We start from the raw sequence: 16,831 nt of genomic DNA on the forward strand, positions 1-16,831 counted from the left end.
TGCACACTCTTGGTATTCTCTCAGTCTGCTTCATGAAGTGGTCTCCTGGAATGGTTTCTAATTAACATGAGCCTTGTCAAGAGTTCATTTGTAGAATGACTTGCCTTCTTAATGTGTTTGAGACCATCAGTTGTGTTGTTCAGAGGTAGGGTTAGTACACAATGGATAGCACTATTTGACTACTGTTGTAATCCAGATTATGGCAAAACCAGATTATTTCATAGTTTTGATGTCTTCAGTATTAATCTACAATGTAGAAAATATTTAAAATAAATAATAACCATTAAATGAGAAGGTGTGTCCAAACTTTTTTTATTATTATTTATTTGATTTTTTTTCTGTGTTTTTAACTATTCTTTAAAGTGTTTTATGTGTTTTATTATAATTCTTTTACTTAACTTTATTCTACTACTTTATTTATTCTAGTTTATTTTCCGACAGCATTTCATGTTCTGTGTTTTAGCTTATTTAACCTCACAGTGCAGCACTTTGCTAAACTTGATTGTTTTTTTTAAATGTGTTATATAAACAAAGTGGATTGGATTGGATTTTATTCTTTTACTATGCTCCTTTTAATGCATCATTTTGCACTGATGATTGGCTGCATTTTAATTTAGTTGTACGATTTACAATGACAATAAAGACATATTCTACTCTATTCAGTGGCATGCTCAGGCTGTTTGAGGGGCAGGGGTGAAAACCCAAAAGAGGGCACCTCCTTTTAAACATCTGGAACTCACTGAGGGTGAATTTAAATGTATTGAGGCAGCGTTTACAAGAGGGGGGTCTGGGGTCCTCCCACTTGATTCCTGCATTATGGTGAATATTTATGTGCTGGAAATAGAATTATGAAAAAGGAAAACACAAAACTATTAATTTATTTCTATATTGTTGATTTTATTACATATATACCATAACACAATGAACTACATGGGCATCCAGGAAGGCATTTTTTGCGTTTTTTGCATAGTTGGGGCACCCAGAGAGCACTTTTTCATGCATTTTCCCTTGCAAGGGCACCAGAGAAGCCAGTGGAATCCAAGAGTGCACTTTATAGCACGTTTTCTTTCGTATATGTTGGCAGTCACCACTGATCCTACTCTATCTCTCGTATTGACCGTGACTGCTGAAGAAACCCTCGACTCTCAGTTGTGATCTCTGTACAGCCAGAAGATGGAGTCCTGAACGCAGCAGTGTTTAGTACTTGGTTCAGTTGGTTGGTGGCGCACAGGACCTCCTCTCTGCTGCTGACAATAAACTCTCTCAAACTCAATCCGAGTTGTTCCTCAGCAGAAACTCTGAGAAATAAAAGAACGTTTGAATAAAGAGATGAAACTCTTTTTCTGGGTTTTATTTTGAAAGGTTTTGTGGGTGGGCGGGTTTGTGCACTTGGCACCTCCAAGCATTTGCGTCGTCGTTGCACATCTGGAGAGCGGGTTCGCTCTGAATTTGAAACAAACGTCCTCACAGCAGCAGCACGCACAGAAAGCTGCATTCTTCTGCGCATCTTTGACCTGTCAGCTGAGTTTTGCTGATATATGTGTCAGTTTCCGGAAACAGTGTTCAGGTATAGCTGGAGCCTTCGTAGGTGGATGAACAGCCCGGCTACAGCAGCCCAACAGCTGGATGAAGTCCGGGAACATCTGCGGCGCCTGTTCCGGAGTGCGTAAAGATGAAGCAGCAGCTGGATGGCTCCGTGCCGCTTGTCCCGGTTGAAACATCCCGGGAATGAGTGTGTGTATGTGTCACAGCCTGAGGGGATCTATAATAGGAACACTTTCTCTCTATTTGGAACTAAATGAAACAGTTAAACTCGCGGAAGAATCCGCTCTCTGAGCAGACAGGGATGAATCAGATGGAGCTTTCCTCTGAGGAGTTGCGTTCTCTTCCTCCAAGACCTCCGATCATACCTGCAGCTTCTCCAAAGAGACGGTTTGTGAAGGTGGGGAGGAAGACGAGTGATGGCTCTCAGCAGTGAGTACGAAAACTACTGAAGAACATAGATTTTACACTTTGAACTAATGCATGCTTTAAAGCCAGTCAAGACTTGACTGAGTAGAAGAGTTTCAGTGGTGACTTTTCTCTGTGTTAGCATCTCCTCTGAGGAACTCCAGTCTGTGTCGTGGTCCTGCTGATTTCACAGTGCCTCAGACTCATAGAGGCTGCTCTTTAACTTCTCATCAGCACCTTTCAATCAATCACTCCTACATTTAAAGGAATATTGAAGTCTTGAATTAAAACAGGTTTCCCTCATTCTGTGAACTGCTTGAACACTAAGTTAACCATCACACATTCTGGAGCATCCTTACAACCAAACCCATCACAGTGTGAGCTGTGTGCATTTAGTTATGTTTAGGATTCCAGTGTGGGAAAACATGTTCTTGAAACATATTTTTAACTTTAAAAAAATAACAGAATCAAAGTCTTGCATTTACCTAGTTTAATCCATGACTGTCAGCCATGATTATTTGGTTGCATAATACTTGTAGTAAAAGTAGAATGGAGGATGGAGGCAGTGTTACAAGAGTTCTAACTTTTTGAAGCCCAGTTCGTTATATATTTTAACCATATAACATCTAATAAAACAATAAATAACAGCATACACTAGCCTCCCTTATAATGTGTTTTTAATGGATGCTGTGACAAAAACCAGTCTGAAATTCCCTTTTCAAAAATTTTAAACGCTACACATAAGACACAACTCTACCCTTCTCTTTTTTGTGGGGGCTTCATTGAGAAATATGTGTTTGCATTAAACTTTCATCACAGAAACACCAGCATTCAGAATAAGCCTTTATTCAAATGTTTTTTTTAAAGCTACAGTAGGGAATTTTCAGACACCAGGCACCTCTACCTGATGTATTGATACAACAATTCGCAATTTACCATTGATAGACCGCAGGATGAGATTTCCCATCAGAAAACCTTCTGACTGTTTGACTCAGGTGGCCAAACTAGGGAACTGACTTTTATAGTGGTGGCCAGTTTGGTAAACATAAGAGGTTTACCCCAAACCAAGGAGGGTCATCTCCAATAATCGCATTGACTTGATCTTTATGTATAAAATAATTTAAAAAATGTTAGATGGTTGTAGATTTTTATCGTTAAAAGGTCAAGTCAAGTCAAGTCAACTTTATTTATATAGCACATTTAAAACAACCAGTGTTGGCCAAAGTGCTTTACAAGGTTAAAAGGTGACTCAACAGAGTGGAAATATTGTCCAAAGTCAACATTAAAGCATTAAAGCAAAATCAACTATTTGTGTTGTGTTTCAACAGGCTCTGCAGCCTGTTGAAACACAACACAAATAGTTGATTTTAACATAAGTAATGCCTCTGACAAGGCAAATAGCCAATCATGGTTAAGAATTTCACTGTGGCCAATCAGATTTCCATCCCGTGGCTCCACCACTGAACACATGTACAGCATCAACAAAGACAGAATGGAGAGGCCTGCTTTGGGCGCCAAAAGCAACACAAACTGAGACTTTCCACAGGAGCTTTAATTTCTCACTCCAAAGGGCCGATAGAAAGGAACCTGAGATGCTTAATATGTGATATCAACATAATGGAACAGCTCCCTGATCCAGCCACGGTGTCCCCGAGATGGTTAAGTGTCAGACTTAAAGTTTGTGCAGGAGCTTGAAGGAATTAAAGGAGAGGCTAAATGCACCTCTTAATCCTTTCACAAACAGTCACACTTCTCATTTTATTCACAGAGCGCAGAAATGAGAATGTTTAGTGATATCAAGTGGTCTGATTTTTAAATGGTCCCTTACTCACCCCTCCTGTCGATGAAGGGACAGTGGCCCTTGAGGACAAGAACCTCCTGTGATGCATAAAAAGTAGGATCCTTCATTTTCAAAAACATCTATTAATACAATCTGTTTTGCACAAATGATGATAATTATCTTTTATTTATAGAGTACTTTACAAAAAATGGGTTACAGAGTGCTTTCCATGGGCAGCAAATTAAAACAAGCAGGTTTTAAAATCACACAAGTCAAGATAAAGCAATAAAACATATTTTAAAAGACATAAAAATCCTTTAAAAGAACTCTAAAGGAATAAGATTATATTTTTGAACTTTTTATTTTTTTTTTTCACAGCTTGACACATTTTCTACATTACTTACCATCTATATAATGAGAAAAAAAGAAATAAAAAAAGGAAAGCTAAAAAATATAGATATATTCTTATTTTACCATGTATTATTATTATTATTATTATTATTATTATTATTATTACATATTTTGTATATATTAATTTATTTATAAATGAATACAATTATTTTTGAATAGATTTTTTTAAACAGTTAAGATCAAGTAGAATAAAATTAAGTTTAGGTTAAATTTAGGAAAGGCTCTGCCATAAAAGTTTGTTTTAAAGAGATCACTGACTCAGCAGACCGGATCTCCTCGATCAGATCATTCCAGAGAATCGGACCTCTCACTGTAAACTTTCTGTCCTCTTTTGTTTTCATATTTGCATTTGGAACGCCAATTCAGGTGTTGATACACTAGTCCATACGGAATCCCTAAAAGGACATGATTAAATACATTTTAATTTCTCTGTTATCTCAAGATAACAAGCTTTGTTTTCTGGAGATAAGGAGAAAAATAAGAGGAGAAAACAGAGAAAATAAAAGGTATTTAATCTTTTCTTTTTTAGGGCATCTGTACTAAATATAAAGGAGCACATTTATACATATTGTAACCAAATCACTTCATGTAAGAGGAAAGGCCCGTTATCAGTTTCTTTCATTGTTTAGTTTTTTGTTTTCTTCACAAACATAGTTTAGAACATTTTGCCTCAGTAAAGAATGAAAATACATTTTGTTACGAGACATTTATATTACAGGTTGAAGACTAAAAATACAAAAACGAGCTTTGTTCTCTGGATAAAACCAGATAAATGATCCTGTTATCACCAGAAAAATAAGTCAATAACAAGATAACAAGCTTTGTTTTCTCCAGATAATGGAGAAAATAAAATGTATTTAATTAAGGTCTTTCAGGGCTTCCTTACATTTAAACTAAGCAAACCGGCCGCGAGAAATGAAGCCAAAAAAGTGTCAAAAACTGCAGTTCCTCGAGTGTCCACTAGAGGCTGGCTGCAGAAACACCAGAAACCACATACACACCCATTCAAAGAAGACGATCTTTATCAATCAATCAATCAATCTTTATTTGTATAGCGCCAAATCACAACAAGTTATCTCAAGACGCTTTTATAAACATAGGAGGTCTACACCACTCTATGTCAATATATATCTAATCTATCAGAATATATATCTAAAAAAAGAAATGTTCATCAAGGACGACAGATTGGCCATAATCCTCCTGTCAGCCACCACCTCCACAGGGTCCAGGACTGAGCTGGCCTTCACCAGTGTGTTCAGTCTTGCTCTCCTGTATCCTGTCCGTCCACAGCAGGCATAATCCTTCCAATGTGGCGTTCATGTCTGGTGTTAGCTCTGTTAGCATGATGCTACTCTGCCAGTAATCCCTCTGGTGCTGGGTTAGCTCGTCGACCTTATCGTAGATAGATCTTACATTCCCCGTAACGGTGGGTGGAAGGACAGATCGATGTCGTCTTTTCTTAGCTTGCACCTCAATACCAGCATGTCGTCCTTGCCTCCTTCTTTACAGCAGAAATAAACATGTTAACAGCCTGGTTCAGAAACGAGGGTAGTCTGGCTCATTAGCTAGCTCATTTCTCAATCGGCACATAATTTGGAAGATGTTTAGATTATGAGTCTTCCATTATGAGAGGCACAGCTGACTTGATTGACAGGCCACAAAACTGTAGCTGTTGGCGAGGAGGCTACAAGCCCGCCTCTTTACGTCACACTAGCTCAACAGAAGTTATATTGAGTTCAACATTTCCAATATGGCTGCCACCAACAATTGTCTTCAAAACAGTGCTTCAGAAACAGATGAGTGACGTCACGGATACTACGTCCATTATTTATAGTTTATGGTTTAAATATTCTTCCGAATATTATATTTCTTCCAAGTCTGTTCTGCTAAATGCAGCTAAACTCTACACACTGCACCTTTAATAAGCCAAACTAGCAAAGAGCAGAAAGTTCAAATGTTCCTGTGTAACCACAGCTGACCTCAGCTGTGTCGTGTATAAACCTGGTCGTATATTACAGTCAGCCTTCACAGTCTGCTGGTACGCAGTCACTTCCATCATGGCGCTGTTATAATTCTCCCACAGACTTATCCAGCTCCCACAATATCATTATTGAGAAAACCCTAATATCTGAGTGATGGCGTCACTGCAGAGAACCTTTGAACCGTGGTGTTAAGAAGCTTACAGGCTTGGTTAAAGTGAAACAACACGTCTTTATTTCATCAATGTGCTGAGGGAGCTGAGGGAGGCATGCTGAAGGAGACTTGTGCTGAGGACAGACCTGCAGGTATTTGTTTCACCGTTGTAATCTAAACAAGTTTCTGTTTATGTTGATTGGAGCAAATATTGTGGATTATTTGTTTAGTTTATTCACATTACTCACACTAAAAGCTTTCTTCTTTCTCGTAACACTTAACTTAATAAATGACAGATCATAATCCTGTTGTTTTACATTCTGGTTCAGCTTCTTTCCCGTCATACTCCTCCTTTCTGAACCACTTATCCCTCCCTCTCCTTTCTATTTCATATTTCGGGGTGAGAATATCTCTGACCTTTGTAGAAGGAGAGGTGGAGGGCTTCTTTCCCTGTGTGGGGGCAACAGAGTCAGAGGTGGAGGTAACTCTCAAAGCCTTCTTCAGTGTAGATCTTAATATCTTTCTCTTCTATCCACCAGATCCGCTTCGTCCACTTCATCAAGCAGCAGGTCAGCTGAGGGTGTTACCATCAGGCAGCCCAGCAAGGGCCGCATCCGCCGCCACACCAACCGCCTCTCAGGAGTCTTCCTCCGGGTCCCTGCCTCCAGCCCAGCCTCCATGGCACTGACAGCAGGCATCAGGTCTTCCTTGTCCATCCAGCCCAGAAAAGGCAGCGGTACGTCACAAACACTCCTTACGTTTCTTCTTGTATGTTTGTCCTGAGGTGTTGTTGTAATAAACATGTTGATCAAAGGTCACTCGTGCTTCGTTTTATACCTGAACTTCAAATACAGCAAAGACCCAATCAAGAACAGCCTCCTGATTATGTATTTGGGTCTCATGTACATTAAACCATGACTTTACAACTTTTTCTATCCTCGTTAGAAATACTCTGATTTATCTTTCTGTACATTTTCTGAATATTGGACGTGATTTGTCATTGATTAAGCTCTGATCATATCCAGTCATAGGAGCGGTAAAACAGCAGCTTTCAGACACCCTGTCCAAACGTTTCTCATGGATGATTATTAATGTCCCCTGTGGTCAAGTGATGACAGCACGGTTCATGGACAGTCATTCCTGCAGCTCTCTGGGATCAGCTGGTGGGTTTAAATCATAGGCTGTATAAATAATGGACGTAGTATCCATGAAGTCACCCATCTGTCTCTGAAGCGCTGTTTTGAAGCCAATCGTCGACGGCAGCCATATTGGATATGTTGAACTCAACATGACTTCTGTTGAGCTAGTGTGACGTGAAGAGGCGGGCTTTGAGCCTCCTAGCCAACAGCTACAGTGTTCCCGCCTGTCAATCAAGTCAGCTGTGCCTCTCATAATGGAGGACCCGTAATCTTAATATTATAGAAATGACTGCACTATGAAAAAATTCATCACCCCGTACAGTGTGTGCCGATCGAGAAATGAGCTATCCAGACTACACTTGTTTTTTGTACCAGACTGTAAACATGTTTATATAAGATCGTCTTCTTTGAATGGGTGTGTATGTGTACTTCTGGAGCCAGCCTCAAGTGGACACTTGATGAATTGCAGTTTTTAACACTTCTGCATGGGTTTCAATTCTCGCGGCCGGAAGTTGCTGCTTTGTTTAGCTCTGCGATGATAATAATGCTCCAGCTAACGCTAAAGAGCCGTCTTTATTATGCGATAAGAAGTTTTGGTGCCTCATGTTGACAGAGCGGTACGTCTGATGTCCTGTGTCCCTCCCTGACAGCTGAAAGAGAAGAGTGGGACCATAAACTAAAGTATCTATGAGATGTATTCTGGCCTAACAAGACTAAAACAGGATATAGGAAAGTGATAAAAGATACTTGAAAATAAGATAAAATCATTACAATAAAATTAATAAATAAAATTATATAAAATCAGAAAAATGAAATGAAATCAGATAAATATCAGGAAATAAAATAAAATCATTAAATAGAAAAAAATAAGATATATATCAGAAAAATAAAGTACAACAAAAGTACTAAAATAAAATCTGATAAATATTAGAAAAATCAAATAAAAGCATTGCAATAAAGTCAATGAATTGAAAATAAAACAAATGTTCGAAAAATTAAATAAAGTCATTACAATTAAATGAAATAAAATCAGATAAATATCATAAAATAGAATAAAAAAAGATAATTATCAGAAAATCAAATCAAATAATTACATTAAATCAATCAAATAAAAACAGATAAATATCAGACGAATAAAAAAAACCATTCAATAAAAAATAGAATATATATCAGAATAAAACGTATCAATAAAAGTACTGAAATAAATCAGATACATTTCAGAAAAATAAAATTAAAATATTGCAATAAAATCAATGAAATAAAAAAAAATATATATATATATCAAAAATGAAATAAATCCATTACAATTAAATATAATAAAATCAGATAAATAAAATCAGGTAAATATCAGACAATAAAATCCAATTTTTACAATGAAATCTATAAATTAAAATCTGATAAATACCAGAAAATAAAATAAAATTAGAGAAATGCCCTTATGCCTTATGTGAAGACAGCAAGTTTGTTTGCTGAGAGCGATAAACAGGAAGGGACTATCTTAAAAGAAGAAGGTTGCATTATTGAAAATATAAGATTGAGTTCTTTCTCAAACAAATCACAAGACTTCTGGTTCACGAGTTTGATCTTTTTAGATTAGAGTAAATTGAGAAATTACTTGTATGAGAAGTGTCAGTCAGGAACATAGTTGTTCACATTGTGTCGGGGTAAAGGGGAAACATTTATCACTGTTACAAAATATACAAGCATGAATCCTTGAAGCTTTTCTCCTGTGTCGTCACCCAGTGATCTCTGCAGATGTTTTAAAAGCCGACGACCCGTCCGAGCTGTCCAATCAGATGACTGCGCCAGGGATCCTGAAGATCTTTGGAAATGACATCTGTGAGGGGGCGCACTACAAGAGCGTGCTGGCCACCACTCACTCCAGTGCGAGGGAGCTGGTCAAAGAGGCCCTCGAACGGTAAGGCCATGTGTTACCTCAGCACGTGTGTATGTGTGTGTGTGTGTGTGTGTGGGTGTGTGTGTGTAGGTGTGTGTGTGTGTGTGTGTGTGTGTGTGTGTGTGTGTGTGTCTGTCTGCCATATGTGTCTGCTCTGTATTTGAGTGTTTGAGTTATATTAAGTCCGTCCACATGCTTCCTATGCTGCAACACACCTTTGTGCCACATCATTTGATTACTGAAGCAGTCAGAGGAGTCCTTGATGCTCAGGACTTTGGCAGACGATGAAAGAAAAGCACGTTTTTATGGTTAGTACATAATGATGAAGGAAGCCAACTTGACTCTGTTTATTGTAAATGTAGTTTAGAGAATACAGTTTGTGATTGAGCAAAAGTTCCTTTAGCTGTTCTGAAAAGAGTCTGAACAAACCACAGATCTGTGTGAAGACATTCAGCGTCAGCCAGAGCTGTGAGGCAGCCTCTCTCCAGAGAGCCAGTGTCTGTCAGCCCTCGCTTACGTTCAGCCAACAACATAATGGAATGATTAATGCAAGTGGTTTTCAGCTCGTAGAGGACAGAGTAAATCACTTCTCTTTCCCTCAGTGAAAGTTTACACTGTAGCATGACATTTAGCTATATCATTACAAGATATCTTATTTAGTGGAGGTTTGGCTAAAGCATGAAAGAACTTTCAACTCTGACTCCTGATGTGTTCTGCTCAAAAACCTGAGTCAGCCGGTCTGAGACTGTTTTAGATTACAGCTGCTCTGATCAGGATTTTTTAGATCCAAACAGCATCAAGATGCACAACGTGTCAAAGCCTCAGATGATATTCTCATCCAGCTCTAAATTCAGCAAAAAGCTTCACTCTGAAGTCTCAGTGCTGTCATCACCCTAACCTCCAGTTGCTAAAGGTCTTGTATTCAAACAAGCTCTGATAAACCCATATCAGCCATAAAACCCATAAATCTAAATGTTAAATGTTAAATGTTGCTCTGCGATCCTAAATATTAAGCTAATATGCAGATTCACACTGCTGCGTAGTGGAAGTACCAAAATAAAAGCTTCATAAAGAGATACAGACTTAGCAGTACCAACTTAGCTTGTCTGCACCATAGACTGGGTCAGTACTGAGTCTGAGTGTTAATGGCCTCAAAAACTGCCTTTCCAACATTTTCTACTAAATCAGTGCACATTATGGACGAAGGGAAGTCCAGCTGGTAACCTGTAGGAGTCAGTACTAAGAGACTATAGTTGGGATATCTGTGTCTCTTTATGAGGCTTTTATTTTTACACTTTCGCAGTGTGAATTTGCATAATAGCTATTTAGATTTAGCATTTAGATGTATATTTAACATTCAACATTTAGATTTATATTAAAGCTGGGGTTGGTAGTCAGATTTAAATACACTTTTTGTTCTACTGGTTAAAATGATCTTTATGTGCCGATGGTAATCAATACATAATGTGTTCTTAAAAAAGAGGTAAAAAAAAGCTGCTATCTACAGCCGGATTAAACCTGGGAAAACACCAACCAATCCCTGCCATCAGGAGCCAAATGATGGATGATAGACAGAGTCCTGAGGAAATGCTACATTCAAATCCATGCTAGTGTTCTGTGACTACCAATACTAGCTTTAAACATTTATATTTAACATTTAACATTTAACATACACATTGAACATTCACATTGAACATTGAACATTTATATTTAACATTGAACATTTATATTTCAAATGTAACATTTAGATTTATATTAAACATTTATATTTAACATTTAACATTTACATTGAACATTTATATTTAACATTCAACATTTAGATTTAACAATTAACATTCACGGTAGATATAAGATTTAAGATTTAGATTCAACAAACATTTAGATTTAACAATCAACATTTAGATGTAAAATTTAACATTTATATCAAACAATAAAACCTGTGACAAAAGTAACAAAAAAAAGTGAAAAAGATCACAAATATTACTTTAAATGTGATAAAAAAGTTACTTTAAAAATTCACACAACGTTTTATTAAGTTTTGGAGCTTCATGTGGAGAAATGTGTCTGTTATTTTCAGTGAGCACAACTTTATAAACACCGCTCTCATCAATTCAGAGTGTAATGTTTTGTGTCTGTATGATTATTTCTTACAACCAAACTCTGTCTCGTAGATATGGCCTGGGTAAGAGGGAAGCAGAGTCCTATGTTCTCTGCGACACTATTGGCTCCATCGCTGATCACCAGTGGAAGACAGAGGGTTTCCGAGTCGTGGGTGAGAATGAGAAGCCCCTCCTCCTGCAGTCACTATGGAAACCCAGAGAGGGCCTGGCGAGACGGTTTGAACTCCAGAGGAAGAGCTGTGTGGATGAGAAGACGGCCAAGGACAAAGACACCATTACTGCTGGTACAGTGTGTGTGACTGTGGCCTCAGGCTGCTGCAGTGACAGATGATTTCACACCCACACTGTCTGCATGTTTCCCATCTGCAGCTTTCAGCGTGCAGAGCAGCACTTTCAGAGTTAAAGTTCAGAGTTTTCAGAGTGTGGTTTGTTGGCACGTTGTTTTTCTAGTAAAGATCAGCCAAGCCACACAAACCAAACCGTATTTAATATGTCTACAAACTCTTTCTTCTTCTTTCTCTTTAATTTCTGTGACAAATTCGGACTGTTTCGTTCTTACGGCCGTTAAAAGTTTAAATTTAATGAACAATGCAGACACTCTGTGATTTAATGGAACTTTTTCCAGTGACACGCCCTTTCTGTAAAAGTTTTTTTACATCCTCTGATTTTTACAAAGCATCATGGAGCAGAAGAACATCCAGGACTTTCCACAGATGCTGGAAACAAACACTGTATGGCTCTGTAAACGTGCATGGTGGACCACCTTCTGTCGTTTGTGCAGGAGGCCTCGCCTGTGGTTGACACAGCTGCGGTCGTGGTGCAGAAGTGTCCTGTTTTGTGTTTTGGTTTTATGAATGGTGCATCCAGTGATAGCGCTCTATCGGTGTCAGTGTCTGGATGTCTGCTCAGTCAGGGAACGCTCTCTTTTTATTTCCATGAGCTCTGTCTTTCTTTCCACTGAGGTCTGTTTCCTGTGTGAGGATTCTCCATGTTGACTCTGGCATAAACACCCCATGTACCAATGACCAAACACACACAGGCTCACATACAACTCACCTTACTCCAGGAAAAAACGGGTGTTGCCCTATCACTAGGTTCCATTACCGCCATGCTAAATGTGTTTGTGTTGCTGTTCAGTTTGCTCAGTCTGATCCTGCACTTTTCAGTCTAACTCCTAACAGCTTTATTTGTTTATTCATCCCCCTGCTCTGTTAGGTATCAATGCCCAGGCTCGAAAGCTGCAGAAGAGCCGCTCCAGGGTGACCTCCACCTTCATGGAGAGGACGATGGGGCGCAACCACAAGATGTGGAGGAGCAAAAGTGAGATGGACCTCTTAGACTCTGACCCAGAGAACCAACTGGACACAGATCAAGAAAACTGTCAGAAGGATCGAAGCGTGAGCCTGAATCACACTTCAGCACAGAGTTACAAGAGTCCCAAAACAAGCCCCGAACAGAATCCCATTCACAGCGTCACAGCTCCTTCTGAGGGGGACGGCGGGTCGCGGGCCAAAACAGAGAGCCTCTGTCCGTCCAAGCAGAGAGGCGAGCGGGAAGGAGAGGAATCAGAGAGGGAGGAGACGGAGAGCAGCGACGATAGCACCACACAGTACTCCATTCACCCTCCACATGACTGTCCATACCTGCTGCTGCTGCAGGGCTGCAGCCCTGCACAGGTATCCCATTCACACACACATTACAGGTTTAATTTAGGGAGATCTATATGAAGAGCACAGAGTCACTGATTTATACATTATTTTTATGTCTCACCAATCATCATCATGAAACTCCCTCTTAACTCCCTCCTTAATCTTAGATACAGATTAAAAACTGTTCAAGATATGACCTTGGTTTGTGTTTTGTAAAGTAAACATTCAAGCCTTACCTAAAATAGACATCAGCTTGAATTCTAAAGGCCAACCAAATCACTAAAATGTGCGTATCTCGTTTAGTTTGCTGTGCCAGATCAAAAACACACCATTTGCAGCTTAAATTGAGATCGTTAGAAGCTTGGTCACCTTATGGTCACCCCGGCACTAAGACTAAGCCATGTGAAATCAAAACTGGTTCACATCTATTGTAAGTGTGTGTGTGTGTGACATCATCCAGAGTTTCTGTGTTGCTGTAATATTGAGGATTGTTTTGAGAAAACAGAACGTGAAAACTCCTGCTGCACCATCCTTACAGGGATAGCTCAGTATTTATTTAGATGGGCTTGTTTGATGTACTTGTCAATAGTATGAGTATTATCCATAGACTGTAAATGGACGTAGTATCTGTGATGTCACCCATCTGTTTTGAAGCTACTCATCGGTGGGTGCCATATTGGAAATGCTGAACACAACCAAACTTCTGTCGAGCTAGTGGGAGGTAAAGAGGCGGGCCTTTAGCCTCCTCTCTAACAGCTACAGGGTACCCGCCTGTCAATCAAATCAACCATGCCCTTGTTTGGGCAAAACTTGTAAGTTTGATATCTTCAAAATGAACGAGTTATAAAAAAATTCACCCCCATACAGTGTGTGCTCATCGTGAAATGAGCTACTCAGACATAAACCGTTTTTTGAACCAGGCTGTAAACATGTTTATTACTTCTGTAAAGGTCGTCTTCTTTGAATGGGTGTGTATGTGGTTTCTGGTGTTTCTGCAGCCAGCCTCAAGTGGACGCTCAATGAACTGCAGTTTATAGCACGTCAGTATTGGCTTCATACTTTAAGATCAGAGGTTGCCGCTTGGTATTACCGACGGGATGGCAAACAGCTCACCCCCTCTGATGAAAAACTGCACAGAGCTGCAGACTTATATCTTACTGCCTTCATCCACCTGTGTCTTCCTGAACGCTCAGTGTTTTGGTCAGGATGCTTTCAAAAGCTTATTTGTGGTTTTGTTGCCTCATTGGTGGTGCATACCATCACACATTCGTGCTATGCAAAGTAAATTGGGAGCCAAGTCTTGTTTTACTCTTTGTTGTGGATGGGGCCTGATTGTGCTTTGTCTCTGATGGGTTACCTGCTGAAGTGTTGGACCTGGGGCTGTAACACAGATACATTAGGCATTAAAGCAGCTGGAGGGTGAAGACAGGTATGGCCTCTGTAAGACAAAAACGCAAAAATAGAAGAGGTCAAAATGTGTTTTCGTCTTCTCTAACATAAACTGCAGAATTTGATACGTGACCATTAGTTTGAATGCTTACAGGTGAGGTTTAAGAGAGTGTAGAATAGCTTCCCTCCATGTGAGTCATGGATGCTCTCAAACATCAGTCACTCTGAGCTGCTCTCAGGGAACTATCTCTGAATAATCTGCTTCCTACAAATCTATCAATGACAGGATAACTTCTCAAACTAAATCAATGATTCTCAGTTGTTTGGAGGAAGGAAACATGGTTTATGAAACTCCTTGTTTGACAACAAATAAGCCCGTATAATTAAGAGGGGCTTAGGGAAAAGTAAATTCCAGTGCCGTGCAACACCTGATGGAAAAGTCCTCACGTGTACACAGGCTGGTTTTTGTGTCTGTAAAAGTTCACCTGCTTCTTGTATTAACATTGAATCTGTGGAGGAGCTGCCCTTTATCTCTCTAACAGCTCGTTGTCTCAGCGTCAGGAGGGAGACAGAGGAGAGATTCAATTTTCAAAAGTCAGCAAACCTCGTAGGAAAAGTGTGTGTGTCAGAAACACTGATCAGGAAACAGAGAAGACAAACCTGGCACTGCTTCCTGGTGATTACACGTGGTTTCAACAAAGGGCAACCACCACACACACTGAGGCTAATCCTGATACGCTGCTGTGATTTTGACCGTGCGTCACAGTTGTGTTCCCTAAAGACCCGTCATAGGACTGTAAATCCACTGCCAGAAATATCATTATAGACAGGACTCAGAGTCAACGCTGTAATTCAGGTTATTTGTCCTACTGGAAAAGAGAGATAGCACTAAAGATATGTCAAACATAATAAACCCTGCACATTGTTCTCATGGCTGATAAAACCTTGTTTGCAGAATCAGGCTGGGATCAGTAATTCTAATACCTCCACATGATCAGGCTGCTCCCCCTCAGAGACTGGTTTTATGGAGCCAGAGGTGATTATCTGATTAATGTTACAAAATAGTGATTTAGTTTCAGCTCAGGTTTTTAAACATGCTCAGTGTTTGTGTTTCAGTGCAGAAAACAGGGACACACAGTTAGATTAACATCTGAAACTCTGTGATCTATTTACAATGATAGGAAGAGTTCCTAAAATTTCAATTAAGAAAACTAAGTGAAAAAATTTAACAAGATGTCATTAAATAGTAAGGTCCTGCATTAAAAAATACACTAAAATGCACTTATTTATTAGAAGTAAAGGTTCCCCCTCAAAGCTCCTGTAAGCAACGTCCTGTTTGAGTGGATTTTGGCGTCAAAGCAGGACGTCTTACATCTTTGCTGATTTTGTTTGCACACGTTTCTAAAGGTTCCCGCATGGTGTGGACACAGGATGCAGGTGAAACTAATCAGGTTAATCAAAAAAGGAGGGAAACACACAAGAACAGGCAGTAAAACTAAACTGTAGACACACACCTCCATGGCTACCTGACAAACGTCTTGTTCAGAGTTCAGTTGAACTAAAAGTTATCCAGGAGGTGGGCTGTTTGTTTTTTTTATACGTGTAGGAAGCAAATCTTCAAGACATGTTGAATTCCTAAGGAGAAATATTTGAGTTGAGTGCGTACGTCACAGGAATGTTTATCTTTTGATGACGTCATTTTTGATTAGTTAAAGCTGGAAGCGCTTCAGGACGCCAAGTAACAGAACAGTCTTTCAACGGGTGTTTCCTTTGTTCAAATCTTAGCTTGTTTCTTTCCTTTGCCATGTGGAGTCACATCCTTTAAAGTTAAACATTGTTGTGCAGGCATCACACAGACGCACACAAACATACATACGAGCACCCCATCCTTCAAGCTACGCAGAACCAAAGAGGACATCATGCCGTGAGTAACACGCTGAATCTTGAAGAGCAAAGCCTTTTTGTGCATGATGCTCAGGAGAAGAAACACGTCTCAGAGGAGCACTAATGATGCATTATGTCTACAGCTGTTTACTGCTGGCGCTGCATCCTTTGTGATATCACAGGTATGATGAATTGGTGTTGCTAACCAAGCTAGAGACTGCAGCAGCTGAAAGTACAGCTATAAAATGCTGAGCACATGCTGTGTCACAGCTCCACTCTCTCATCCACACACAGGGTCATATCAGGCTGCAAAAACTAAAACAACTGTGAAATCCCTGCATACAATGGTTACCTCTACTTCTGACACACTGTCTATGATGTTAAAGCAAGTCAGGGTTAATATGTAATATGCAAGTAGAACAAAGACGAGCCGTTCAGTAGGGCAAACACAGAGGACTTGAGACGAACTCAGAGGAAAG

The 16,831-nt window shown here is 39.5% G+C and overlaps 1 protein-coding gene across 1 annotated transcript in view; it reads left to right on the forward strand.

Moving 5' to 3' along the window:
* Positions 1-1,392: 1,392 nt before the first annotated feature.
* LOC117830542 (ras-associating and dilute domain-containing protein-like) overlaps positions 1,393-16,831 on the forward strand; it is a 43,838-nt gene continuing 28,399 nt past the window's right edge. The window contains exons 1-5 of the mRNA XM_034708699.1: positions 1,393-1,974; positions 6,814-7,010; positions 9,157-9,331; positions 11,482-11,714; positions 12,646-13,106. Coding sequence (XP_034564590.1) covers positions 1,799-1,974; positions 6,814-7,010; positions 9,157-9,331; positions 11,482-11,714; positions 12,646-13,106 — 1,242 coding nt within the window. The 5' untranslated portion in view covers positions 1,393-1,798. The remainder of the gene's footprint in view (positions 1,975-6,813; positions 7,011-9,156; positions 9,332-11,481; positions 11,715-12,645; positions 13,107-16,831) is intronic.

Source organism: Notolabrus celidotus, chromosome 18 (genome assembly GCF_009762535.1).
Source record: "Notolabrus celidotus isolate fNotCel1 chromosome 18, fNotCel1.pri, whole genome shotgun sequence".
NCBI lineage: Eukaryota > Metazoa > Chordata > Actinopteri > Labriformes > Labridae > Notolabrus > Notolabrus celidotus.